General features: G+C 50.8%; 1 protein-coding gene across 1 annotated transcript in view; it reads left to right on the plus strand.

The window, feature by feature from the left end:
* LOC140402256 (integrin alpha-X-like) overlaps positions 1–27,657 on the plus strand; it is an 815,908-nt gene that overhangs the window by 505,387 nt on the left and 282,864 nt on the right. Inside the window, exon 6 of the mRNA XM_072489886.1 lies at positions 8,613–8,743. Coding sequence (XP_072345987.1) covers positions 8,613–8,743 — 131 coding nt within the window. The remainder of the gene's footprint in view (positions 1–8,612; positions 8,744–27,657) is intronic.

Consider the following 27,657-nt stretch of genomic DNA (forward strand, 5'->3'; position numbering starts at 1 on the left):
CTAGATGCGTACCCTCTCCCCCGCATATCCGACATGGTAAATGGATTGCCCAATATAAGGTCTTCTCCACCGTGGACCTCAAGTCCGCCTACCATCAGCTCCCCATTCACCCAAGTGACCGCAAGTACACAGCCTTCGAGGCAGACGGGCGACTATACCACTTCCTAAGGGTCCCATTTGGTGTCACAAACGGGGTCTCGGTCTTCCAACGGGAGATGGACCGAATGGTTGATCAACACGGGTTGCAGGCCACGTTCCCGATCTCGACAACGTAACCATCTGCGGCCACGACCAGCAGGACCACGACGCCAACCTCCAAAAATTCCTCCAGACCGCCAAAGCCTTGAACCTCACATACAATGAGGACAAGTTCTATGAGGGGTAATAGACATAGGACAGAGGTCAGAGGTAGTTTCTTTACGCAAAGAGTAGTGAGGCCGTGGAATGCCCTACCAGCTACAGTAGTGAACTCGCCAACATTGAGGGCATTTAAAAGTTTATTGGATAAACATATGGATGATAATGGCATAGTGTAGGTTAGATGGCTTTTGTTTCGGTGCAACATCGTGGGCCGAAGGGCCTGTACTGCGCTGTATTGTTCTATGTTCTATAAGTGCGTGTTTAGCACAAACCGGCTGGCCATCCTGGGATACGTAGTGCGCAATGGGATAATAGGCCCCGACCCCGAACGCATGCGCCCCCTTGTGGAATTTCCCCTTCCCCACTGCTCCAAAGCCCTGAAACGATGCCTGGGGTTCTTTTCATATTACGCCCAGTGGGTCCCCCAGTACGCAGACAAGGCCCGCCCACTAATACAGATCACTACCCTGTCGACAGAGGCATGCCAGGCCTTCAGACGCATCAAAGTGGATATCGCAAAGGCCACGATGCGCGCCATCGACGAGTCCCTCCCCTTCCAGGTCGAGAGCGACGCCTCCGATGTAGCTCTAGCGTATCCCTTAACCAAGCGGGCAGACCCGTGGCCTTTTTCTCCTGAACCCTCCACGCCTCAGAAATCCGCCACTCCTCAGTGGAAAAGGAAGCCCAAGCCATAGTGGAAGCTGTGCGACATTGGAGGCATTACCTGGCTGGCAGGAGATTCACTCTCCTCACGGACCAACGGTCGGTAGCTTTCATGTTCGATAATGCACAGCGGGGCAAAATTAAAAATGACAAGATCTTAAGGTGGAGAATCGAGCTCTCCACCTTCAACTACGAGATCTTGTACCGTCCCGGAAAGCTGAACGAGCCGTCCGATGCCCTATCCCGCGGCACATGTGCCAACGCACAAATAGACCGTCTCCACGCCCTCCACGAGGACCTCTGCCACCCGGGGGTCACTCGGTTCTACCATTTTATAAAGTCCTGCAACCTCCCCTACTCTGTGGAGGAGGTCCGTACAGTCACCAGGAACTGCCACATCTGCGCAGAGTGCAAACCGCATTTTTTCAGGCCGGATAGTGCGCACCTGATCAAGGCTTCCCGTCCCTTTGAACGCCTCAGTCTGGATTTCAAAGGGCCCCTCCCCTCCTCCGACCGCAACACATACTTCCTGAACGTGGTGGACGAGTACTCCCGTTTCCCTTTCGCCATCCCCTGCCCCGACATGACAGCGACCACAGTTATTAAAGCCCTTAGCACCATATTCACACTGTTCGGTTGCCCCGCATATATCCATAGCGACAGGGGGTCCTCCTTCATGAGTGACGAGCTGCGCCAGTTCCTGCTCAGCAAGGGTATAGCCTCGAGCAGGACAACCAGCTACAACCCCCGGGGGAACGGGCAAGTAGAGAGGGAGAACGGCACGGTCTGGAAGACCGTCCTACTGGCCCTATGGTCCAAGGATCTCCCAGTTTCACGGTGGCAGGAGGTCCTCCCAGACGCTCTCCACTCCATCCGGTCGCTGCTGTGGACCACCACTAACCTAACGCCTCATGAGCGCCTCCTTGTCTTCCCCAGGAAGTCCTCCTCCGGAACGTCGCTGCCGACCTGGCTGGCGGCCCCAGGACCCATCTTGCTCCGGAAACATGTGCGGGCGCACAAGTTGGACCCGTTGGTCGAGAGGGTTCATCTCCTCCACGCGAACCCGCAGTACGCCTACGTGGAGTACCCCGACGGCCGACAGGACACGGTCTCCCTGCGAGACCTGGCGCCCGCCGGCAACACGCACACCCCCCCCCCCGACACCAATCACCCCCTTCCTGCCACCGGCGCACCCCGCGACCGCCCCCTTCCCGGGAGGATCGGTCCTCCTCCCATGTCCGCCCAGGAGTGAAACAGGAACAAACACCGAAAAGCTCCCGGAGACGACAACGCGGGAACAAGCACCTGCACCACCACCGGGGCTGAGGCGATCAACAAGGAAGACCAGACCGCCCGCTCGACTCGTGGCATCGGTGTAACACAAGAATGTTGTTGGACTGTAACGAGAATGTTCTTTTCCTCTTACGAATATTGTAAATAGTTCACAAACCCTGTACATAGCCCAGTGTAGGGCAAAGTGTAGGGCATTGTAATGACATGCCAAAAAAATTTTTCCTCCCAGGACCAGCCTTGTAAACCCCTACCACCATGCGAAGCACCACCTCGCCGGGTTCAATTTTAACAAGGGGTGAATGTGGTAGCATGCATTAGGGGTCATGTGGGACTGTGAAGCCGTGATGCTATTGGCTGACAGATACCGGGTCCTGGTTGGCTGTTGACCCCTAGCTCCGCCCTGACGGCGGAGTATAAGAACCTGGGCTTCTCCCCGCCGCTCCAGTCTGTTGCTGAACTGCGGGGAACAAGTCACGCTTAATCAAGCCTCATCAACTTCATCTCTATTCGTCTCTCTCGTAAGTCATTGTGCGCTACACAGACTAAAGCTCCATCTGCACTGTCCCCATCAAACACTCCCAGGGCAGGTACAGCACGGGGTTAGATACATAGCAAAGCTCCCTCTACACTGTCCCCATCAAACACTCCCAGGACAGGTACAGCACGGGGTTAGATTCAGAGTAAAGCTCCCTCTACACTGTCCCCATCAAACACTCCCAGGACAGGTACAGCACGGGGTTAGATACAGAGTAAACTTCCTCTACACTGTCCCCATCAAATGCTCCCAAGATAGGTATAGCACGGGGTTAGATTCTGAGTAAAGCTCCCTCTACACTGTCCCCATCAAACACACCCAGGACAGGTACAGCACGGGGTTAGATACAGAGTAAAGCTCCCTCTACACTGTCCCCATCAAACACTCCCAGGGCAGGTAGAGCACGGGGTTAGAAACAGAGTAAAGCTCCCTCTACGCTGTCCCCATGAAACACTCCCAGGACAGGTACAGCACGGGGTTAGATACAGAGTAAAGCTTCCTCTACACTGTCCCCCATCAAATCTCCCAGGACAGGTACAGCACGTGGTTAGATACAGAGTAAACTTCCTCTACACTGTCCCCATCAAACGCTCCCAGGACAGGTACAGCACGTGGTTAGATACAGAGTAAAGCTCCCTCTACACTGTCCCCATCAAACACTCCCAGGACAGGTACAGCACGGGGTTAGATACAGGATAAAGCTCCATCTGCACTGTCCCCATCAAACACTCCCAGGGCAGGTACAGCACGGGGTTAGATTCAGAGTAAAGCTCCCTCTACACTGTCCCCATCAAACACTCCCAGGACAGGTACAGCACGGGGTTAGATACAGAGTAAACTTCCTCTACACTGTCCCCATCAAATGCTCCCAGGATAGGTACAGCACGGGGTTAGATTCTGAGTAAAGCTCCCTCTACACTGTCCCCATCAAACACACCCAGGACAGGTACAGCACGGGGTTAGATACAGAGTAAAGCTCCCTCTACACTGTCCCCATCAAACACTCCCAGGGCAGGTAGAGCACGGGGTTAGAAACAGAGTAAAGCTCCCTCTACGCTGTCCCCATGAAACACTCCCAGGACAGGTACAGCACGGGGTTAGATACAGAGTAAAGCTTCCTCTACACTGTCCCCCATCAAATCTCCCAGGACAGGTACAGCACGTGGTTAGATACAGAGTAAACTTCCTCTACACTGTCCCCATCAAATGCTCCCAGGACAGGTACAGCACGTGGTTAGATACAGAGTAAAGCTCCCTCTACACTGTCCCCATCAAACACTCCCAGGACAGGTACAGCACGGGGTTAGATACAGGATAAAGCTCCCTCTACGCTGTCCGCATCAAACACTCCCAGGGCAGGTAGAGCACGGGGTTAGATACAGAGTAAAGCTGCCTCTACACTGTCCCCATCAAACACTCCCAGGACAGGTACAGCACGGGGTTAGATACAGAGTAAAGCTCCCTCTACACTGTCCCCATCAAACACTCCCAGGACAGGAACAGCACGGGGTAAGATACAGAACAAAGCTCCCTCTACACTGTCCCCATCAAACACACCCAGGGCAGGTACAGCACGGGGTTAGATACAGAGTAAATCTCCCTCTACACTGTCCCCATCAAACACTCCCAGGACAGGTACAGCACGGGGTTAGATACAGGGTAAAGCTCCTTCTACACTGTCCCCATTAAACACTCCCAGGACAGGTACAGCACGGGGTTAGATACAGAGTAAAGCTACCTCTACACTGTCCCCATCAAACACTCCGAGGACAGGTACAGCATGGGGTTAGTTACAGAGTAAAGCTCCCTCTACACTGTCCCCCATGAAACACTCCCAGGTCAGGTACAGCACGGGGTTAGATACAGAGTAAAGCTCCCTCTACACTGTCCCCATCAAACTCTCCCAGGTCAGGTACAGAACGGGGTTAGATACAGAGTAAAGCTCCCTCTACACTGTCCCCATCAAACACTCCCAGGACAGGTACAGCACAGGGTTAGATACAGAGTAAAGCTCCCTCTACACTGTCCCCACCAAACACTCCCACCATCAAACACTCCCAGTACAGGTATAGCACAGGGTTAGATACAGAGTAAAGCTCCCTCTACACTATCCCCATCAAACACTCCCAGGACAGGTACAGCACAGGGTTAGATACAGAGTAAAGCTCCCTCTACACTGTCCCCATCAAACACTCCCAGGACAGGTACAGCACGGGGTTAGATACAGAGTAAAGCTCCCTCTACACTGTCCCCATCAAACACTCCCAGGACAGCTACAGCACGGGGTTAGATACAGAGTAAAGCTCCCTCTAAACTGTCCCCATCAAACACTCCCAGGACAGGTACAGCACGGGGTTAGATACAGAGTAAAGCTCCCTCTACACTGTCCCCACCAAACACTCCCACCATCAAACACTCCCAGTACAGGTATAGCACAGGGTTAGATACAGAGTAAAGCTCCCTCTACACTGTCCCCATCAAACACTCCCAGGACAGGTACAGCACGGGGTTAGATACAGAGTAAAGCTCCCTCTACACTGTCCCCATCAAACACTCCCAGGACAGGTACAGCACGGGGTTAGATACAGAGTAAAGCTCCCTCTACACTGTCCCCACCAAACACTCCCACCATCAAACACTCCCAGAACAGGTACAGCACGGGGTTAGATACAGAGTACAGCTCCCTCTACACTGTCCCCATCAAACACTCCCAGGACAGATACAGCACGGGGTTAGATACAGAGTAAAGCTCCCTCTACACTGTCCCCATCAAACACTCCCACCATCAAACACTCCCAGTACAGGTATAGCACAGGGTTAGATACAGAGTAAAGCTCCCTCTACACTGTCCCCATCAAACACTCCCAGGACAGGTACAGCACGGGGTTAGATACAGAGTAAAGCTCCCTCTACACTGTCCCCATCAAACACTCCCAGGACAGGTACAGCACGGGGTTAGATACAGAGCAAAGCTCCCTCTACACTGTCCCCACCAAACACTCCCACCATCAAACACTCCCAGTACAGGTATAGCACAGGGTTAGATACAGAGTAAAGCTCCCTCTACACTGTCCCCATCAAACACTCCCAGGACAGGTACAGCACGGGGTTAGATACAGAGTAAAGCTCCCTCTACACTGTCCCCATCAAACACTCCCAGGACAGGTACAGCACGGGGTTAGATACAGAGTAAAGCTCCCTCTACACTGTCCCCATCAAACACTCCCAGGACAGGTACAGCACGGGGTTAGATACAGAGTAAAGCTACCTCTACACTGTCCCCATCAAACACTCCCAGAACAGGTACAGCACGGGGTTAGATACAGAGTACAGCTCCCTCTACACTGTCCCCATCAAACACTCCCAGGACAGGTACAGCACGGGGTTAGATACAGGGTAAAGCTCCCTCTACACTGTCCCCATCAAACACTCCCAGGACAGGTACAGCATGGTGTTCGATACAGAGTAAAGCTCCCTCTACACTATCCCCATCAAACACTCCCAGGGCAGGTACAGCACGGTGTTAGATACAGAGTAAAGCTCCCTCTACACTGTGCCCATCAAACACTCCCAGGACAGGTACAGCACGGGGTTAGATACAGAGTACAGCTCCCTCTACACTGTCCCCATCAAACACTCCCAGGACAGGTACAGCACGGGGTTAGATACAGGGTAAAGCTCCCTCTACACTGTCCCCATCAAACACTCCCAGGACAGATACAGCATGGTGTTCGATACAGAGTAAAGCTCCCTCTACACTATCCCCATCAAACACTCCCAGGACAGGTACAGCACGGGGTTAGATACAGAGTAAAGCTCCCTCTACACTGTCCCCATCACACACTCCCAGGACAGGTACACCACGGGGTTAGATACAGAGTAAAGCTCCCTCTACACTGTCCCCATTAAACACTCCCAGGACAGGTACAGCACGGGGTTAGATACAGAGTAAAGCTCCCTCTACACTGTCCCCATCAAACACTCCCAGGACAGGTACAGCACGGTGTTAGATACAGAGTAAAGCTCCCTCTACACTGTGCCCATCAAACACTCCCAGGACAGGTACAGCACGGGGTTAGATACAGAGTACAGCTCCCTCTACACTGTCCCCATCAAACACTCCCAGGACAGGTACAGCACGGGGTTAGATACAGGGTAAAGCTCCCTCTACACTGTCCCCATCAAACACTCCCAGGACAGGTACAGCATGGTGTTCGATACAGAGTAAAGCTCCCTCTACACTATCCCCATCAAACACTCCCAGGACAGGTACAGCACGGGGTTAGATACAGAGTAAATCTCCCTCTACACTGTCCCCATCACACACTCCCAGGACAGGTACAGCACGGGGTTAGATACAGAGTAAAGCTCCCTCTACACTGTCCCCATTAAACACTCCCAGGACAGGTACAGCACGGGGTTAGATACAGAGTGAAGCTCCCTCTACACTGTCCCCATCAAACACTCCCAGGACAGGTACAGCACGGGGTTAGATACAGAGTAAAGCTCCCTCGACACCGTCCTCATGCCGCCCGTCCCAGTGCCGCGCTGCGTTGAGGCTGGACATTGAGCTCCGGCTTTGCTCAGTGCTGCCTTACAGATAATTATTAATTGCGCTCTCTCTCGCTCTCTCCCTAATTATTCCTCTCCCTCTGCTGCCTCTCTTTCCCATCCTTCTTCTCTCTTTCTCCCTCTCTTCTGTCCCCCACTGTCACTATCTTTTTTCCCTCTTCCCCCCTTCCCCCCTTCCCCCCCCTTCCCCTGCCACCCCTTCCCTCCCCCTTCCCCTGCCACCCCTTCCCTCCCCCTTCCCCTGCCACCCCTTCCCTCCCCCTTCCCCTGCCACCCCTCCCCTTCCCCTGCCACCCCTTCCCTCCCCCTTCCCCTGCCACCCCTCCCCTTCCCCTGCCACCCCTTCCCTTCCCCTGCCACCCCTTCCCTTCCCCTGCCACCCCTTCCCTCCCCCTTCCTCTGCCACCCCTTCCCTCCCCCTTCCCCTGCCACCCCTTCCCTCCCCCTTCCCCTGCCACCCCTTCCCTCCCCCTTCCCCTGCCACCCCTTCCCTCCCCCTTCCCCTGCCACCCCTTCCCTCCCCCTTCCCCTGCCACCCCTTCCCTCCCCCTTCCCCTGCCACCCCTTCCCTCCCCCTTCCCCTGCCACCCCTTCCCTCCCCCTTCCCCTGCCACCCCTTCCCTCCCCCTTCCCCTGCCACCCCTTCCCTCCCCCTTCCCCCCCTTCCCTCCCCCTGCCACCCCTTCCCTCCCCCTGCCACCCCTTCCCTCCCCCTGCCACCCCTTCCCTCCCCCTGCCACCCCTTCCCTCCCCCTGCCACCCCTCCCCTTCCCCTGCCACCCCTTCCCTCCCCCTTCCCCTGCCACCCCTTCCCTCCCCTTCCCCTGCCACCCCTTCCCTCCCCTTCCCCTGCCACCCCTTCCCTCCCCCTTCCCCTGCCACCCCTTCCCTCCCCCTTCCCCTGCCACCCCTTCCCTCCCCCTTCCCCTGCCACCCCTTCCCTCCCCCTGCCTCCCTCCCCTCCCCCTTCCCTCCCCCTTCCCCTGCCACCCCTTCCCTCCCCCTTCCCCTGCCACCCCTTCCCTCCCCCTTCCCCTGCCACCCCTTCCCCTGCCACCCCTTCCCTCCCCCCTTCCCTCCCCCTTCCACCCCCTCCTCACCCCCCTCCTACTCACCCTGTCCTTCCTGCCTCTCCCTCAATGTCTCCCCGTCTCTCTCCCCGTCTCTCTCTCTCTCTCTCTCTCTCCAGACTGTTTCACTGCGAAGGTGGATGTAGCTTTCCTGATTGATGGCTCTCACAGTATTGTATCTGCTGACTTCAGGCGAATGAAGGACTTCATGGTGTCAATGCTGCGTCGCTTCTCCCGCCGGGATGTGCAGGTAGAGCCCTCCTGACGGTCACATTCTCCCTCTCCTTCTGTAATCATCTTGCCAAATCCGGTCATTCCAACTCCAGCTCACAGGGCAAAGGGTGGTTAGGGTTTGGGGAGTGAGGGGGAAGAGTGGGATTAGACTGGGTGGGATATTAAAGAGTGAGGAGAGAGTGGGATTAGACTGGTTGGGATATTAAAGGGTGCGGGGAGTGAGGGGAGAGTGGGATTAGACTGGGTGGGATATTAAACATTGTGGGGAGTGAGGAGGAGAGTGGGATTAGACTGGGTGGGATATTAAAGGGTGCGGGGAGTGAGGGGAGAGTGGGATTAGACTGGGTGGGATATTAAAGGGTGCGGGGAGTGAGGGGAGAGTGGGATTAGACTGGGTGGGATATTAAACATTGTGGGGAGTGAGGAGGAGAGTGGGATTAGACTGGGTGGGATATTAAAGGGTGCGGGGAGTGAGGGGAGAGTGGGATTAGACTGGGTGGGATATTAAAGGGTGTGGGGAGTGAGGGGGAGAGTGGGATTAGACTGGGTGGGATATTAAAGGTTGAGGGGAGAGTGGGATTAGACTGGGTGGGATATTAAAGGGTGCGGGGAGCGAGGGGGAGAGTGGGATTAGACTGGGTGGGATATTAAAGGGTGTGGAGAGTGAGAGGAGAGTGGGATTAGACTGGGTGGGATATTAAAGGGTGTGGGGAGTGAGGGGGTGTGGGATTAGACTGGGTGGGATATTAAAGGGTGTGCGGAGTGAAGGGGAGAGTGGGATTAGACTGGGTGGGATATTAAAGGGTGCGGGGAGTGAGGGGGAGAGTAGGATTAGACTGGGTGGGATAATAAAAGGTGCGGGGAGTGAGGGGAGAGTGGGATTAGACTGGGTGGGATATTAAAGGACGTGAGGATTGAGGGGGAGAGTGGGATTAGACTGGGTGGGATATTAAATATTGTGGGGAGTGAGGAGGAGAATAGGATTAGACTGGACGGGATATTAAAGGGTGCGGGGAGTGAGGGGGTGTGGGATTAGACTGGGTGGGATATTAAAGGGTGCGGGGAGTGAGGGGGAGAGTGGAATTATACTGTGTGGGATATTAAAGGGTGTGGGGAATGAGGGGTTGTGGGATTAGACTGGGTGAGATATTAAAGCGTGCGGGGAGTGTGGGGGAGAGTGGGATTATACTGGGTGGGATATTAAAGCGTGCGGGGAGTGTGGGGGAGAGTGGTATTATACTGGGTGGGATATTAAAGGGTGCGGGGAGTGAGGGAGAGAGTGGGATTACATTGAGTTGGGTATTAATGGGTGTGGGGAGTGAGGGGGAGAGTGGGATTAGTCTGAGTGGGATATTAAAGGGTGAGGGGAGAGTGGGATTAGACTGGGTGGGATATTAAAGGGTGCGGGGAGTGAGGGGAGAGTGGGATTAGACTGGGTGGGATATTAAAGGGTGCGGGGAGTGAGGGGGAGAGTGTGATTAGACTGGGTGGGATATTAAAGTGAGGGGGAGAGTGGGATTAGACTGGGTGGGATATTAAAGGGTGTGGGGAGTGAGGGGGAGAGTGGGATTAGACTGGGTGGGATATTAAATGATGTGGGGAGTGAGGGGAGAGTGGGATTAGACTGGGTGGGATATTAAAGGGTGCGGGGAGTGAGGGGAGAGTGGGATTAGACTGGGTGGGATATTAAAGGGTGTGCGGAGTGAGGGGGAGAGTGGGATTAGACTGGGTGGGATATTAAAGTGTGTGGGGAGTAAGAGAGAGAGTGGGATTAGACTAGGTGGGATATTAAAGTGTGCGGGGAGTGAGGGAGAGAGTGGGATTAGACTGGGTGGGATATTGAATGATGCGGCGAGTGAGGGGGTGTGGGATTATAATGGGTGGGATATTAAGTGGCGCGGGGAGTGAGGGGGAGAGTGGGATTATAATGGGTGGGATATTAAGTGGCGCGGGGAGTGAGGGGGAGAGTGGGATTAGACTGGGTGCGATATTAAATGGTGCAGGGAGGGGGAGAGTGGGCTGAAACTGGGTGCGATATTGAATGATGCATGGTGTGAGTAGCAGACTTGGATTGCACTGGGTGGGATATTAAAGAGTGAGGGGGAGTGAGTGGGATTAGACTGGGTGGGATATTAAAGAGTTTGGGTTTGTGAGGGGCAGAGTGGGATTCGACTGGGTAGGATATTGAAGTGGGAGGCGCAGTGAGGGCAGTCAGTGGAATTAGACTGGGTGGGATATTGGTAAGATTTTAGAGTATGTTATTGAAGATGAGATCGCAAAGTATGTGGAAGTGCATGGTAAAATAGGACTGAGTCATCATGGCTTTGTCAAAGGGAGGTCGGGTCTGACAAATCTGTTAGAGTTCTTTGAGGAGGTAACAAGGAAGTTAGACAAAGGAGAACAAGTGGACGTGATTTATTTAGATTTCCAGAAGGCCTTTGACAAGGTGCCGAATAGGAGACTCTTCAATAAGTTAAGAGCCCATGGTGTTCAGGGTAAGATCCTGGCACGGATAGAGGATTGGCTGACTGGCAGAAGGCAGAGAGTGGGGATAAAGGGGTCTTTTTCAGGATGGCAGCCGGTGACTAGTGGTGTGCCTCAGGGGTCTGTGCTGGGACCACAACTTTTCACAATATACATTAATGATCTGGAAGGTACTGAAGGCTCTGTTGCTCAGTCTGCAGATGATACAAAGATCTGTAGAGGGACAGGTAGTATTGAGGAAGCAAAGGGGCTGCAGAAGGACTTGGACAGGCTAGGAGAGCGGGCAATGAAGTGGCAAATGAAATACAATGTGGAAAAGTGTGAGGTTCTGCACTTTGGAAGGAGGAATGGAGGCATAGACTATTTTCTAAATGGGGAAATGCTTCGGAAATCAGAAGCACAAAGAGACTTGGGAGTCCTTGTTCACAATTCTCTTTAGGTTAACGTGCAGGTTCAGTCGGCAGTTAGGAAGGCAAATAAACATTAACATTCATGTCAAGAGGGCTAGAATACAAGAGCAGGGATGTACTTCTGAGGCTGTAAAAGGCTCTGGTCAGACCCCATTTGGAGTATTGTGAGCAGTTCTGGGCCCCGTATCTAAGGAAGGATGTGCTGGCCTTGGAAAGGGTCCAGAGGGGGTTCACAAAAATGATCCCGGGAATGAAGAGCTTGTCGTATGAGGAACGGTTGAGGACTCTGGGTCTGTACTCGTTGGAGTTTAGAAGGATGAGAGGGGATCTTATTGAAACTTACAGGATACTGCGAGGCCTGGATAGAGTGGACGTGAAGAGGATGTTTCCACTTGTAGGAAAAACTAGAACCAGAGGACACCATCTCAGACTGAAAGGACAATCCTTTAAAACAGAGATGAGGAGGAATTTCTTCAGCCAGAGGATGGTGAATCTGTGGAACTCTTTGCCGCAGAAGGCTGTGGAGTCCACATCACTGAGTGTCTTTAAGGCAGAGATAGATAGGTTCTTGATTAATAAGGGGATCAGGGGTTATGGGAGAAGGCAGGAGAATGGGGATGAGAAAATATCAGCCATGATCAAATGGCGGAGCAGACTCGATGGGCCGAGTGGCCTAATTCTGCTCCTATGTCTTATGGTCTTATATTGAAGAGTGCGGGGAGTGAGGAGGGAAGTATATTTGTTATTCCTGGGGCAGTCTAAGGGAAAGACTTTGCTCTACAAAGAACAAAGAACAAAGAACAAAGAAATGTACAGCACAGGAACAGGCCCTTCGGCCCTCCAAGCCCGTGCCGACCATACTGCCCGACTAAACTACAATCATCTACACTTCCTGGGTCCGTATCCTTCTATTCCCATCCTATTCATATATTTGTCAAGATGCCCCTTAAATGTCCCTATCGTCCCTGCCTCCACTACCTCCTCCGGTAGTGAGTTCCAGGCACCCACTACCCTCTGCGTAAAAAACTTGCCTCGTACATCTACTCTAAACTTTGCCCCTCTCACCTTAAACCTATGCCCCCTAGTAATTGACCCCTCTACCCTGGGGAAAAGCCTCTGACTATCCACTCTGTCTATGCCCCTCATAATTTTGTATACCTCTATCAGGTCGCCCCTCAACCTCCTTCGTTCCAGTGAGAACAAACCGAGTTTATTCAACCGCTCCTCATAGCTAATGCCCTCCATACCAGGCAACATTCTGGTAAATCTCTTCTGCACCCTCTCTAAAGCCTCCACATCCTTCTGGTAGTGTGGCGACCAGAATTGAACACTATACTCCAAGTGTGGCCTAACTAAGGTTCTATACAGCTGCAACATGACTTGCCAATTCTTATACTCAATGCCCCAGCCAATGAAGGCAAGCATGCCGTATGCCTTCTTGACTACCTTCTCCACCTGTGTAGCCCCTTTCAGTGATCTGTGGACCTGTACTCCTATTTGTGGAACATTCTGTGAAATTCTACCTGTGAGTAACAGGAGGTTTCAGTGAATTGCAAACTGGCTGATGTTTCCTGTTGAAGCAATTCCTGATATCACCATGTCTATGGCTGTGTGTGTCTGTCTATGTGGGTGGGTGTCTATGTGGGTGTGTGCCTGTGTGTGGGTGTGTGTGTGTGTGTCTGTGTTTGGGTTTGGGTGCCTGTGTGTCTGTGTCTGTGTGGGTCTGTGTGTCTGTGTTTGGTGTGTGGGTCTGTGTGGGTCTGTGTGTCTGTGTTTGGTGTGTGTGCCTGTGTGTCTGTGTTTGGTCTGTGTGTCTGTGTTTGGTGTGTGTGTCTGTGTGGCTGTGTTTGGTGTGTGTGGCTGTGTTTGGGAGTGTGTGTGTGTGTCTGTGTGGCTGTGTTTGGTGTGTGTGTCTGTGTTTGGTGTGTGTGTCTGTGTGTCTGTGTGACTGTGTTTGGTGTGTGTGTCTGTGTGGGTCTGTGTGTCTGTGTTTGGTGTGTGGGTCTGTGTGGCTGTGTTTGGTGTGTGTGTCTGTGTGGGTGTGTGTGTCTGTGTTTGGTGTGTGTGTCTGTGTTTGGTGTGTGTGTGTGTGTGGCTGTGTTTGGTGTGTGTGGCTGTGTTTGGGAGTGTGTGTGTGTGTCTGAATAAAGAACAATACAGCCCAGGAACAGGCCCTTCAGCCCTCCCAGCCTGTACTGGTCATGATACCAACGTTTGCCAAAACCCTCAGCACTTCCTTGTGCCGTATCCCTCTGTACCCGTCCTATCCATGTGTTTGTCAAGATGCCTTTTGAACGCCGTTAATGTATCTGCTTCCACAACCTCCCTTGGCCACGCATTCCAGGCACTCCCCACCCTCTGCGTTAAAAACCTGCCTCGCACATCTCCTCTAAACTTTGCCCCACGGACCTTAAACCTATGCTCCCTGGTGACTGACCCCTCCACCCTGGGAAAGAGTGCCTGTCCATCCACTCTATCCATTCCCCTCATAATCTTGCAGACCTCTATCAGGTCGCCCCTCAACCTATTCAGCCTCTCCACATAGCTAATGCCCTCTGGACCAGGCAACATCCTGGTAAACCTCCTCTGCACCCTCTCCAAAGCCTCCACATCCTTCTGGTAATGTGGTGACCAGAATTGCGCGCAATATTCCAAGTGCGGCCTTACCAAGGTTCTTGTCCACTTGTGTTGCCACTTTCAAAGATGTGTGGACCCGCACGCCCAGATCTCTCGGACTTTCTGTATTCCTAAGAGTTTTGTCATTTACGATATATTTCCCCTCTATCTTGGACCAACCAAAATGCATTATCTCAAATTTGTCCGGATTAAACTCCATTTGCCATTTCTCTGCCCAAGTTTCCAATCTATCTATGTCCTGCTGTATCTCTGACAATCCTCAACACTATCTGCCACTCCACTAACCTTGGTGTCATCCGCAATCTTACAAATCCAACCGGCTACATTTTCCTCCAAATCGTACAAACAACAGAGGCCCCAGCACTGATCCCTGTGGAACACCACGAGTCACAATCTTCTATTCAGAGAAACACCCTTCTACAGCTATCCTCTGCCTTCTGTGACCGAGCCAGTTCTAGAACATAGAACATACAACAATACAGCGCAGTACAGGCCCTTTGGCCCACGATGTTGCACCGAAACAAAAGCCATCTGACCTACACTATGCCATTATCATCCATATGCTTATCCAATAAACTTTTAAATGCCCTCAATGTTGGCGAGTTCACTACTGTAGCAGGTAGGGCATTCCACGGCCTCACCACTCTTTGTGTAAAGAACCTACCTCTGACCTCTGTCCTATATCTATTACCCCTCACTTTAAAGCTATGTCCCCTTGTACCAGCCATTTCCATCCGCGGGAGAAAGCTCTCACTGTCCACCCTATCTAACCCCCTGATCATTTTGTATGCCTCTATTAAGTCTCCTCTTAACCTTCTTCTCTCCAACGAAAACAACCTTAGGTCCATCAGCCTTTCCTCATAAGATTTTCCCTCCATACCAGGCAACATCCTGATAAATCTCCTCTGCACCCGCTCCAAAGCCTCCACGTCCTTCCTATAATGCGGTAACCAGAACTGTACGCAATACTCCAAATGCGGCCGTACCAGAGTTTTGTACAGCTGCAACATGACCTCCTGACTCCGGAACTCAATCCCTCTACCAATAAAGGCCAACACTCCATAGGCCTTCTTCACAACCCTATCAACCTGGGTGGCAACTTTCAGGGATCTATGTACATGGACATCGAGATCCCTCTGCTCATCCACACTTTCAAGAACTTTACCATTAGCCAAATATTCCGCATTCCTGTTATTCCTTCCAAAGTGAATCACCTCACACTTCTCTACATTAAACTCCATTTGCCACCTCTCAGCCCAGCTCTGCAGCTTATCTATGTCCCTCTGTAACCTGCTACATCCTTCCACACTGTCGACAACACCACCGACTTTAGTGTCATCTGCAAATTTACTCACCCACCCTTCTGCGCCTTCCTCTAGGTCATTGATAAAAATGACAAACAGCAACGGCCCCAGAACAGATCCTTGTGGTACGCCACTTGTAACTGAACTCCATTCTGAACATTTCCCATCAACCACCACCCTCTGTCTTCTTTCAGCTAGCCAATTTCTGATCCACATCTCTAACTCACGCTCAATCCCCAGCCTCCGTATTTTCTGCAATAGCCTACCGTGGGGAACATTATCAAACGCTTTACTGAAATCCATATACACCACATCAACTGCTCTACCCTCGTCTACCTGTTCAGTCACCTTCTCAAAGAACTCGATAAGGTTTGTGAGGCATGACCTACCCTTCACAAAGCCATGCTGACTATCCCTGATCATATTATTCCTATCTAGATGATTATAAATCTTGTCTCTTATAATCCCCTCCAAGACTTTACTCACTACAGACGTGAGGCTCACCGGTCTATAGTTGCCGGGGTTGTCTCTGCTCCCCTTTTTGAACAAAGGGACCACATTTGCTATCCTCCAGTCCTCTGGCGCTATTCCTGTAGCCAATGATGACATAAAAATCAAAGCCAAAGGTCCAGCAAACTCTTCCCTGGCCATAGAATCCTTGGATAAATCCCATCAGGCCCCGGGGACTTATCTATTTTCAGCCTGTCCAGAATTGCCAACACCTCTTCCCTACGTACCTCAATGCCATCTATTCTAATAGCCTGGGTCTCAGCATTCTCCTCCACAACATTATCTTTTTCCTGAGTGAATACTGACGAAAAATATTCATTTAGTATCTCGCCTATCTCTTCAGACTCCACACACAACTTCCCACCCCTGTCCTTGACTGGTCCTACTCTTACCCTAGTCATTTGCTTATTCCTGACATACCTATAGAAAGCTTTTGGGTTTTCCTTGATCCCACCTGCCAAATACTTCTCATGTCCCCTCCTTGCTCGTCTTAGCTCTCTTTAGATCCTTCCTCGCTACCTTGTAACTATCCATCGCCCCAACTGAAACTTCACACCTCATCTTCACATAGGCCTCCTTCTTCCTCTTAACAAGAGATTCCACTTCTTTGGTAAACCACGGTTCCCTCGCTCTACGCCTTCCTCCATGCCTGACCGGTACGTACTTATCAAGAACACGCAGTAGCTGATCCTTGCACAAGCTCCACTTATCCAGTGTGCCCAACACTTGCAGCCTACTTCTCCAACCTATCCCCCCAAGTCACGTCTAATGGCATCATAATTGCCCTTCCCCCAGCTATAACTCTTGCCCTGCGGTGTATACTTATCCCTTTCCATCACTAACGTAAACATCACCGAATTGTGGTCATATAGAACATAGAACATAGAAAATACAGCACAGAACAGGCCCTTCAGCCCACAATGTTGTGCCGAACCTTTGTCCTAGATTAATCATAGATTATCATTGAATTTACAGTGCAGAAGGAGGCCATTCGGCCCATTGAGTCCGCACCGGCTCTTGGAAAGAACACCCTACCCAAACTCAACACCTCCACCCAACACCAAGGGCAATTTTGGACACTAAGGGCAATTTATCATGGCCAATCCACCTACCCTGCACATCTTTGGACTGTGGGAGGAAACCGGAGCACCCGGAGGAAACCCACGCAGACACGGGGAGGACGTGCAGACTCCGCACAGACAGTGACCCAAGCCGGAATCGAACCTGGGACCCTGGAGCTGTGAAGCAATTGTGCTATCCACAATGCTACCGTGCTGCCCTTAAGAACAAATAAATCTACACTATATCATTTTACCGTAATCCATGTACCTATCCAATAGCTACTTGAAGGTCCCTAATGTTTCCGATTCAACTACTTCCACAGGCAGTGCATTCCATGCCCCCACTACTCTCTGGGTAAAGAACCTACCTCTGATATCCCTCCTATATCTTCCACCTTTCACCTTAAATTTATGTTCCCTTGTAATGGCTTGTTCCACCCGGGGAAAAAGTCTCTGACTGTCTACTCTATCTATTCCCCTGATCATCTTATAAACCTCTATCAAGTCGCCCCTCATCCTTCTCCGTTCTAATGAGAAAAGGCCTAGCACCCTCAACCTTTCCTCGTAAGACCTACTCTCCATTCCAGGTAACATCCTGGTAAATCTTCTTTGCACCTTTTCCAAAGCTTCCACATCCTTCCTAAAATGAGGTGACTAGAACTGTACACAGTACTCCAAATGTGGCCTTACCAAAGTTTTGTACAGCTGCATCATCACCTCACGGCTCTTAAATTCAATCCCTCTGTTAATGAACGCGAGCACCCCATAGGCCTTCTTCACAGCTCTATCCACTTGAGTGGCAACTTTCAAAGATGTATGAACATAGACCCCAAGATCTCGCTGCTCCTCCACATTGCCAAGAACTCTACCGTTAACCCTGTATTACACATTCATATTTGTCCTTCCAAAATGGACAACCTCACACTTTTCAGGGTTAAACTCCATCTGCCACTTCTCAGCCCAGCTCTGCATCCTATCTATGTCTCTTTGCAGCCGACAACAGCCCTCCTTACTATCCACAACTCCACCAATCTTCGTATCGCTGTCCCCAAAGTGCTCTCCTACCTCCAAATCCAACACCTGGCCTGGTTCATTACCCAAAACCAAATCCAACGTGGCCTCGCCTCTTGTTGGCCTGTCAACATATTGTGTCAGGAACCCCTCCTGCACACACTGTACAAAAAACGACCCATCTAATGTACTCGAACTATATCTTTTCCAGTCAATATTTGGAAAGTTAAAGTCTCCCATAATAACTACCCTGTTACTTTCGCTCTTATCCAGAATCATCCTCACCATCCTTTCCCCTACATCCCTAGAACTATTTGGAGGCCTATAGAAAACTCTGTATCCATCTTGCCAGCTCACCTCTGATCCCGTGGGACTTCACCTTTTGTACCAGTCTGCCAAGAGGGACCTTGTCAAAGGCTTTACTGAAGTCCATGTAAACAACATCTACCGGCCTCCCCTCCTCAATCACCTTTGTCACCTCCTCAGAAAACTCAATCAAGTTAGTGAGGCACGACCTCCCCTTCACAAAACCATGCTGTCTATCGCTAATGAGTCTATTTGTTTCCAAATGGGTATAAATCCTGTCCCTGAGAATTCTCTCCATTAATTTACCGACTACCGACGTGAGGCTTGCCGGCCGAGAGTTTCCTGGATTATCCCTGCTGCCTTTCTTCAACAGCGGCACCACATTAACTATTCTCCAGTCCACTGGGATCTCACCTGTAGCCAATTAGGATACAAAAATGTGAGTCAAGGCCCCAGCAAATTCCTCCTTTCTCAGTATCCAGGGGTAAATCCCATCCAGTCCAGGAAACCTATCTTAATGTATTTTAAAAGACCCATTACCTCCTCTTTGATGTTAACATGATGCAGTCTGTCCACACACCCTACCCAAGAATCTCCTTCCACAATGTCCTTCTCTTTGGTGAATACTGATGCAAAGTATTCATTCAGTACCTCGCCCATTTCCTCTGGCTCCACATATAGATTCCTCCCACTGTCCTTAAATGGTCCTTTCCCTGGCCACCCTCTTTCTTTTTACATATGAATAAAAACCTTCAGGATTCACCTTAATCCGACTTGCCAAGGAATTTGCATGATCCCTCCTCTCCCTCCAAATTTACCACTTCAGTACCCTCGTTATCCAAGGCTCCCTAAACTTCCCATATTTATACGTTCTTCTCTCAGGAATTTCCTGAATATGAATCAACTGTCACTTGAAAGTCTCCCACATGTCCGATGTTGATTTACCCTCCAACAGCTGCACCCAATCCAAATCCTTCAGTTCCTGTCTAATGTTGTCGTAATTTGTCTTTCCCCAGTTTAGCACCTGAACCCAAGGGTTACCCTCAGCCCTGTCCACAAGTACCCCAAAACTTAAGGAATTGTGGTCACTACTCCCAAAATGTTCCCCTACTGAAACCTCAATGAGCTGTCCAGGCTCATGTGGGTGTGTGTCTGGTTTAGGGGCTGGTTTAGCAAAGTGGGTTAAACAGCTGGCTTGGAATGCAGAACAAGGCAGCAGCGTGGGTCCAGTTCCCGTACCAGCCTCCCCGAACAGGTGGCGGAATGTGGCGACTAGGGGCTTTTCACAGTAACTTCATTTGAAGCCTACTTGTGACAATAAGTGATGGGAGTGTGGGGGTCTGTGTGGGGGTCTGTGTGGGGGTCTGTGTGTGGGTCTGTGTGTGGGTGTGTCTGTATGCGTGTGTCTGTCTGCATGCATGTCTGTGTGTGTGTCTGTGTACGTGTGCCTGTTTACTGGTGTGTTTCTGTGCAGGTCTCCATGTGTGGGTGTGTGTCCGTATGCGTGCCTGTGTGTCTGTCTGTATGTGTGTGTGTTGTGTCTGTCTGTCTGTGCGTGTCTGTCTGTGTGTGTGTTTGTGTGTGTGGGTGTCGGTCGAGAACACAAATAGAGCCGGCAGGAATGAAGACAGAATTCCATTGCCATCTACCAAATGTTTCTCCAGTTTACAGTTCCTGTGCAGTTCGAATGTAGGACCAGGGCATTCCGTTTCTGCACAGACGGACCACAGTACAGATCATGATAAAGTCATCATATTTCTCGCAGCTTTGGGAGGGTAAACAATGAGTAAACCAGATAAAGCTGCTCGTTCCCCTCAGCTCAGAGGAGGAGCACACCCAACATTTACCCCAAACGTTCCAAATACCCTCAGTACTGACCCTCTGACAGTGCGGCGCTCCCTCAGTACTGACCCTCTGACAGTGCCGCACTCCCTCAGTACTGACCCTCTGACAGGGCAGCACTCCCTCAGTACTGACCCTCTGAGAGTGCGGCACTCCCTCAGTACTGACCCTCTGACAGTGCAGCACTCCCTCAGTACTGACGCTCTAACAGTGCGGCACTCCCTCAGTACTGACCCTCTGACAGTGCAGCACTCCCTCAGTACTGACCCTCTGACAGTGCCGCACTCCCTCAGTACTGACCCTCTGACAGTGCAGCACTCCCTCAGTACTGACCCTCTGAGAGTGCGGCACTCCCTCAGTACTGACCCTCTGACAGTGCAGCACTCCCTCAGTACTGACCCTCTGACAGTGCAGCACTCCCTCAGTACTGACCCTCTGACAGTGCAGCACTCCCTCAGTACTGACGCTCTAACAGTGCAGCACTCCCTCAGTACTGACCCTCTGACAGTGCGGCACTCCCTCAGGACTGACCCTCTGACAGTGCAGCACTCCCTCAGTACTGACCCTCTGACAGTGCGGCACTCCCTCAGTACTGACCCTCTGACAGTGCAGCACTCCCTCAGTACTGACCCTCTGACAATGCGGCACTCCCTCAGTACTGACCCCCTGACAGTGCAGCGCTCCCTCAGGACTGACCCTCTGACAGTGCAGCACTCCCTCAGTACTGACCCTCTGACAGTGCGGCACTCCCTCAGTACTGACCCTCTGATAGTGCGGCACTCCCTCAGTACTGACCCTCTGACAGTGCAGCACTCCCTCAGCATTGACCCTCTGACAGTGCAGCACTCCCTCAGTACTGACCCTCTTACAGTGCAGCAGTCCTTCAGTACTGACCCTCTGACAGTGCAGCACTCCCTCAGTACTGACCCTCTGATAGAGGAGCACTCCCTCAGTACTGACCCTCTGACAATGCAGCACTCCCTCAGTACTGACCCTCTTACAGTGCAGCAGTCCTTCAGTACTGACCCTCTGACAGTGCAGCACTCCCTCAGTACTGACCCTCTGACAATGCAGCACTCCCTCAGTACTGACCCTCTGATAGTGCAGCACTACCTCAGCACTGACCCTCTGACAGTGCGGCACTCCCTCAGTACTGACCTCAGACAGTGCGGCACTCCCTCAGTACTGACCCTCTGACAGTGCGGCGCTCCCTCAGTACTGACCCTCTGACAGTGCAGCACTCCCTCAGTACTGACCCTCTGACAGTGCAGCACTCCCTCAGTACTGACCCACTGACAGTGCAGCACTCCCTCAGTACTGACCCTCTGACAGTGCAGCACTCCCTCAGTACTGACCCTCTGAAAGTGCAGCACTCCCTCAGTACTGACTCTCTGACAGTGCAGACTGCCTCAGTTGTGACCCTCTGACAGTGCGGCACTCCCTCAGTACTGACCCTCTGACAGTGCGGCACTCCCTCAGTACTGACCCTCTGACAGTGCAGCACTCCCTCAGTACTGACCCTCTGACAGTGCGGCACTCCCTCAGTACTGACCCTCTGACAGTGCGGCACTCCCTCAGTACTGACCCTCTGACAGTGCAGCACTCCCTCAGTACTGACCCTCTGACAGTGCAGCAGTCCTTCAGTACTGACCCTCTGACAGTGCAGCACTCCCTCAGTGCTGACCCTCTGACAGTGCAGCACTCCCTCAGTACTGACCCTCTGACAATGCAGCACTCCCTCAGCACTGACCCTCTGACAGTGCGGCACTCCCTCAGTACTGACCTCAGACAGTGCGGCACTCCCTCAGTACTGACCCTCTGACAGTGCGGCGCTCCCTCAGTACTGACCCTCTGACAGTGCAGCACTCCCTCAGTACTGACCCTCTGACAGTGCAGCACTCCCTCAGTACTGACCCTCTGACAGTGCAGCACTCCCTCAGTACTGACCCTCTGACAGTGCAGCACTCCCTCAGTACTGACTCTCTGACAGTGCAGACTGCCTCAGTTGTGACCCTCTGACAGTGCGGCACTCCCTCAGTACTGACCCTCTGACAGTGCGGCACTCCCTCAGTACTGACCCTCTGACAGTGCAGCACTCCCTCAGTACTGACCCTCTGACAGTGCAGCACTCCCTCAGTACTCGCCCTCTGACAGTGCGGCACTCCCTCAGTACTGACCCTCTGACAGTGCAGACTGCCTCAGTTGTGACCCTCTGACAGTGCAGCACTCCCTCAGTACTGACCGTCTGACAGTGGGGCGCTCCCTCCGTACTGACCCTCTGGCAGTGTGGCACTCCCTCCGTACTGACCCTCTGGCAGTGTGGCACTCCCTCCGTACTGACCCTCTGGCAGTGTGGCACTCCCTCAGTACTGACCCTCTGATACTCCCTCAGTACGGACACAATGGTGTCCAGTAACAATTCTTTATTGCTTTCAGACCCAGTTCATCTCAATGTGTTTCACTGGACTGATATTCAAAGAACTAAAAATACCCGCCTCATCCTCCACCTGTTCTTGTTCTTTTTCAACCATCTGATCAAAAATCGTTTCTGATAATTGCACTTCAACTTCATCTTCACTCTTTGATTTCTCCTCTTGTTTTAACCTGTGACTTTGCGACCTTGTTACTACACAATCCGGAAAATCCCAGGATATTCGACCTTCAACACTTCAGTTGCCTGATTTTCCACTGGCTTATCAACCACGGTAGGCATCACTCCCACCTGCGATCCAGCGACATCATTACCCAAGATGAATTGTATTCCTGGACAAGATAGTTTCTCTATTACTCTTACTACCACTTCACCACTCTTCACTGGACTTTCCAACCTTACCTTGTATAATGGAACACTACTCCTCTCACCCTGAATTCCACATATCACCACCTTTTCTGGCAACATTCTTCCCAAACTACATAACTCCTCATCTCTGACCATTAAAGATTGACTCGCCCCTGTATCTCTTACAATTGCGACTTCTTTACCTGCTCCTCCTGATACATATGAGTAAACTTTACCGACACAAGTAAATTCTTTAACCTCTTCATACGTCTCAGATACCTTCTCCGGTAGTGATGCAAACTTTTCACTCGCCCGACCTACCAGCTTTTACCTCCTTCTCATCAAACCTTGGCAATGCTTGGACATATTTAAATAGATCCCCACCAAGCCTTCAACTATGACGCTCTTTCTCTCTATCCTCATCACTATCATCCAACTGTACATTTCCCGATAGATCTGCCAGTTTTAACTGACTGGCATGTTTCATGGCCATTTTTCGAAGTTGAAACTCTCTCCCTTTCTCCCTTTCCTCTCTTTTTCTTTTTCCCTGATCTGTATCTCCCTTTCTCTTTCTTTTTGTTCTGCTCCGGCTATTCTTTCTTTTTCTCTCATTTCGTATTCAAGCTGCTTTAATTCTTTTTCATGTTCAAGTTGCTTGATTTGTAACTGAAGTTTTGCCATTTATAATGCGTCAGACTGCATCTCGGGCAATTTTAAATGCTCAGCTACCGCTGTAAGTACCTCAACTTTTCACATTTTGTCAGGTAATGTTAAATGCAATGCCTTTGCCAAATCAAACAGTCTGTTTTTAGTCTCTCTCCATAAGGTTCTGCGTGTGACCGTCTCCACCCCCAAAAACTTCAGAGCCTCTGAAAGAGACATTGTCCACAACACACTCCCTATTTAAACTGGAATACCACACCTGAAAAGCAACCACAATATGCTCACCCCTCACTGCATTTAAGTTCACGAAGCCAATCCAATGGATAGACTTGTATCCCCCTCGAGCCCCCAAATTGTTATGGGCCAGGGTTCATAGAACCCCAAAGTGTTTCATGGAGTTCACCTGACCACGACTTTTACAGGATTGTGTTATGGGGAGCACAAGGGCTTACCTTACAGGTGTGAGGCAACAGAAATCTACAGTACTTTTAAATGAAAACACCATTTATTTATGAAACCAGTTAACACTTTATAAACCCACAGTAAACATCTTAACAACTATCAACACCAATAAATCTCCAAAGAATACAGTACTCTATCGATAACCCTGAATAAATTCTCAAACAACATCTGGAAGACAAAAGACCCTTTTAAATTCACGATTGAGAGCAGTCCGCACTTTGAAATCACCTAATTGATCTGGAGACAGTTTTTAGTTGGCAGAGAGAGATCCTTATGCAGCTTCTTGCTTTGCCTGCAGCTATCCAGCTCGCAAAACAAAACTAACCACACCATGTCCAATGTGTGCAGGAGGGTTTCCTGACACAGTATGTCGATGGCCAATGACAGGCGAGGCCATATTGGATTTGGTACTGGGTAATGAACCAGGACAGGTGTTAGATTTGGAGGTAGGTGAGCACTTTTGTGTGAGTGACCACAATTCGATTACGTTTACTTTAGTGATGGAAAGGGGTAGGTATATACCGCAGGGCAAGAGTTATATCTGTGGGAAAGGCAATTATGATGCGATGAGGCAAGACTTAGGATACATCGGATGGAGAGGAAAACTGCAGGGGATGGCACAATGGAAATTTGGAGCTTGTTCAAGGAACAGCTACTGCGTGTCCTTGATAAGTATGTACCTGTCAGGCAGGGAGGAAGTGGCCGAGCAAGGGAACCGTGGTTTACTAAAGCAGTCGAAACACTTCTCAAGAGGAAGAAGGAGACTTATGTAAAGATGAGACATGAAGATTCAGTTAGGGCGCTCGAGAGTTACAAGTTAGCTAGGAAGGACCTAAAGAGAGAGCTAAGAAGAGCCAGGAGGGGACATGAGAAGACTTTGGCAGGTAGGGTCAAGGATAACCCTCAAGTTTTCTAGAGATATTTCATGAATAAACGAATGACTAGGGTAAGAGTAGGGCCAGTCAAGGACAGTAGTGGGAAGTTGTGCGTGGAGTCCAAGGAGATAGGAGAGGTGCTAAATGAATATTTTCCATCAGTATTCACACAGGAAAAAGACAATGTTGTCGAGGAGAATACTGATATTCAGGCTACTAGACTAGAAGGGCTTGAGGTTCATAAGGAAGTGTTAGTAATTCAGGAAAGTGTGAAAATAGATAAGTCACCTGGGCCGGATGGGATTTATCCTAGGATTTTCTGGGAAGCTAGGGAGGAGATTGCTGAGCCTTTGGCTTTGATCTTTAAGACATCTTGTCATGTTTGTCTACAGGAATAGTGCCAGAAGACTGGAGGATACCAAATGTTGTCCCCTTGTTCAAGAAGGGGAGTAAAGATAACCCCGGTAACTATAGACCAGTGAGCCTTACTTCTGTTTGGGCAAAATCTTGGAAAGGTTTATAAGAGATAGGATGTATAATCATCTGGAAAGGAATAAGTTGATTAGAGTTAGTCAACACGGTTTTGTGAAGGGTAGGTCGTCCTCACAAACCTTATTGAGTTCTTTGAGAAGGTGACCAAACAAGTGGATGAGGGTAAAGCAGTTGATGTGGTGTATATGGATTTCAGTAAAGCGTTTGATAAGGTTCCCCACGGTAGGCTACTGCAGAAAATACTGAGGCATGGGATTCAGGGTGATTTAGCAGTTTGGATTAGAAATTGGCTAGCTGGAAGAAGACAAAGGTGGTGGTTGATGGGAAATGTTCAGACTGGAGTCCAGTTACTAGTGGTGTACCACAAGGATCTGTTTTGGGGCCACTGCTGTTTGTCATTTTTATCAATGACCTGGAGGGCGTAGAAGGATGGGTGAGTATATTTGCAGATGACACTAAAGTCGGTGGAGTTGTGGACAGTGCGGAAGGATGTTACAAGTTACAGAGGGACATAGATAAGCTGCAGCGCTGGGCTGAGAGGTGGCAAATGGAGTTTAATGCAGAAAAGTGTGAGGTGATTCATTTTGGAAGGAATAACAGGAAGACAGAGTACTGGGCTAATGGTAAGATTCTTGGCAGTGTGGATGAGCAGAGAGATCTCGGTGTCCATGTACATAGATCCCAGAAAGTTGCCACTCGGGTTGAGAGGGTTGTTAAGAAGGCGTACGGTGTGTAGCTTTTATTGGGAGAGGGATTGAGTTTCGGAACCGTGAGGTCATGTTGCAGCGGTACAAAACTCTGGTGCGGCCGCATTTGGAGTATTGCGTGCAATTCTGGTCGCCGCATTATAGGAAGGATGTGGAGGCATTGGAAAGGGTGCAGAGGAGATTTACGAGAATGTTGCCTGTTATGGAGGGAAGAACTTATGAGGAAAGGCTGAGGGACTTGAGGCTGTTTTTGTTGGAGAGAAGAACTTAATTGCGGAATACAAGATGATCAGAGGATTGGATCGGGTGGACAGTGTGAGCCTTTTTCCCCGGATGGTGATGTCTAGCGCGAGTGGACATAGCTTTAAATTGAGGGGAGATAGATATAAGACAGATGTCAGAGGTAGTTCTTTACTCAGAGAGTAGTAAGGGCGTGGAATGCCCTGCCTACAACAGTAGTGGACTCGCCAACACTAAGGGCATTCAAATGGTCATTGGATAGACATATGGACGATAAGGGAATAGTATAGATGGGCTTTAGAGTGGTTTCACAGGTCGGCGCAACATCGAGGGCCGAAGGGCCTGTACTGCGCTGTAATGTTCTATGTTCTATGTAGCAAACAGCCTAAAACGAAAGTAATGCAGACAGACAGACAGCGCCACCCACTCTCTGACATCACTGCAGTTCTCTAATAAACATCCATTTCTTAAAGGTACACCCACTACAGCTATTCGATAAACCCCCATTTCTTAAACGGTACACTCACATGACAGGCTGGAGGGGGTTAGAGAGATAGGGAGTGTGGTAGTTGCTGGAGGAGGTTTCAGAGATAGTGACGGTTGTAGGGGCTGCAGGAGCTTCGAGTCAGAAGGATGGTTGTCAGGGCTGGAGGAGGTTATACAGATAGGGAGGGTTGTAGGGGCTGGAGGAGGTTTCAGAGATGAGGAGGGTTGGAGGGGGCTGGAGGAGGTTACAGAAATAGGGAGGGTTGAAGGGGCTGGAGGAGGTTTCACAGATGAGGAGGGTTGGAGGCGCTGCAGGAGGTTAGAGAGATCGGGAGGGTTGGAGGGGCTGAAGGAGGTTTCAGAGATATGGAGGGCTGTAGGGGGCTGGAGGAGGTTACAGAGATATGGAGGTTTGTAGGGGGCTGAAGGAGGTTAGAGAGACAGGGAGGGTTGTAGGGGCTGGAGGAGGTTAGAGAGATAGGAAGGGTTGTAGGGGCTGGAGTAGGTTACAGAGATAGGGAGGGTTGTAGGGGGTTGGAGGAGGTTAGAGAGATAGGGAGGGTTAAAGGGGCTGGAGGAGGTTAGATAGGGAGGGTTGTAGGGGCTCGAGGAGGTTAGAGAGATAGGGATGGTTGTCGGGACTCGAGGAGGTTACAGAGAT

Source organism: Scyliorhinus torazame, chromosome 25 (genome assembly GCF_047496885.1).
Source record: "Scyliorhinus torazame isolate Kashiwa2021f chromosome 25, sScyTor2.1, whole genome shotgun sequence".
NCBI classification, from domain to species: Eukaryota; Metazoa; Chordata; class Chondrichthyes; order Carcharhiniformes; family Scyliorhinidae; genus Scyliorhinus; species Scyliorhinus torazame.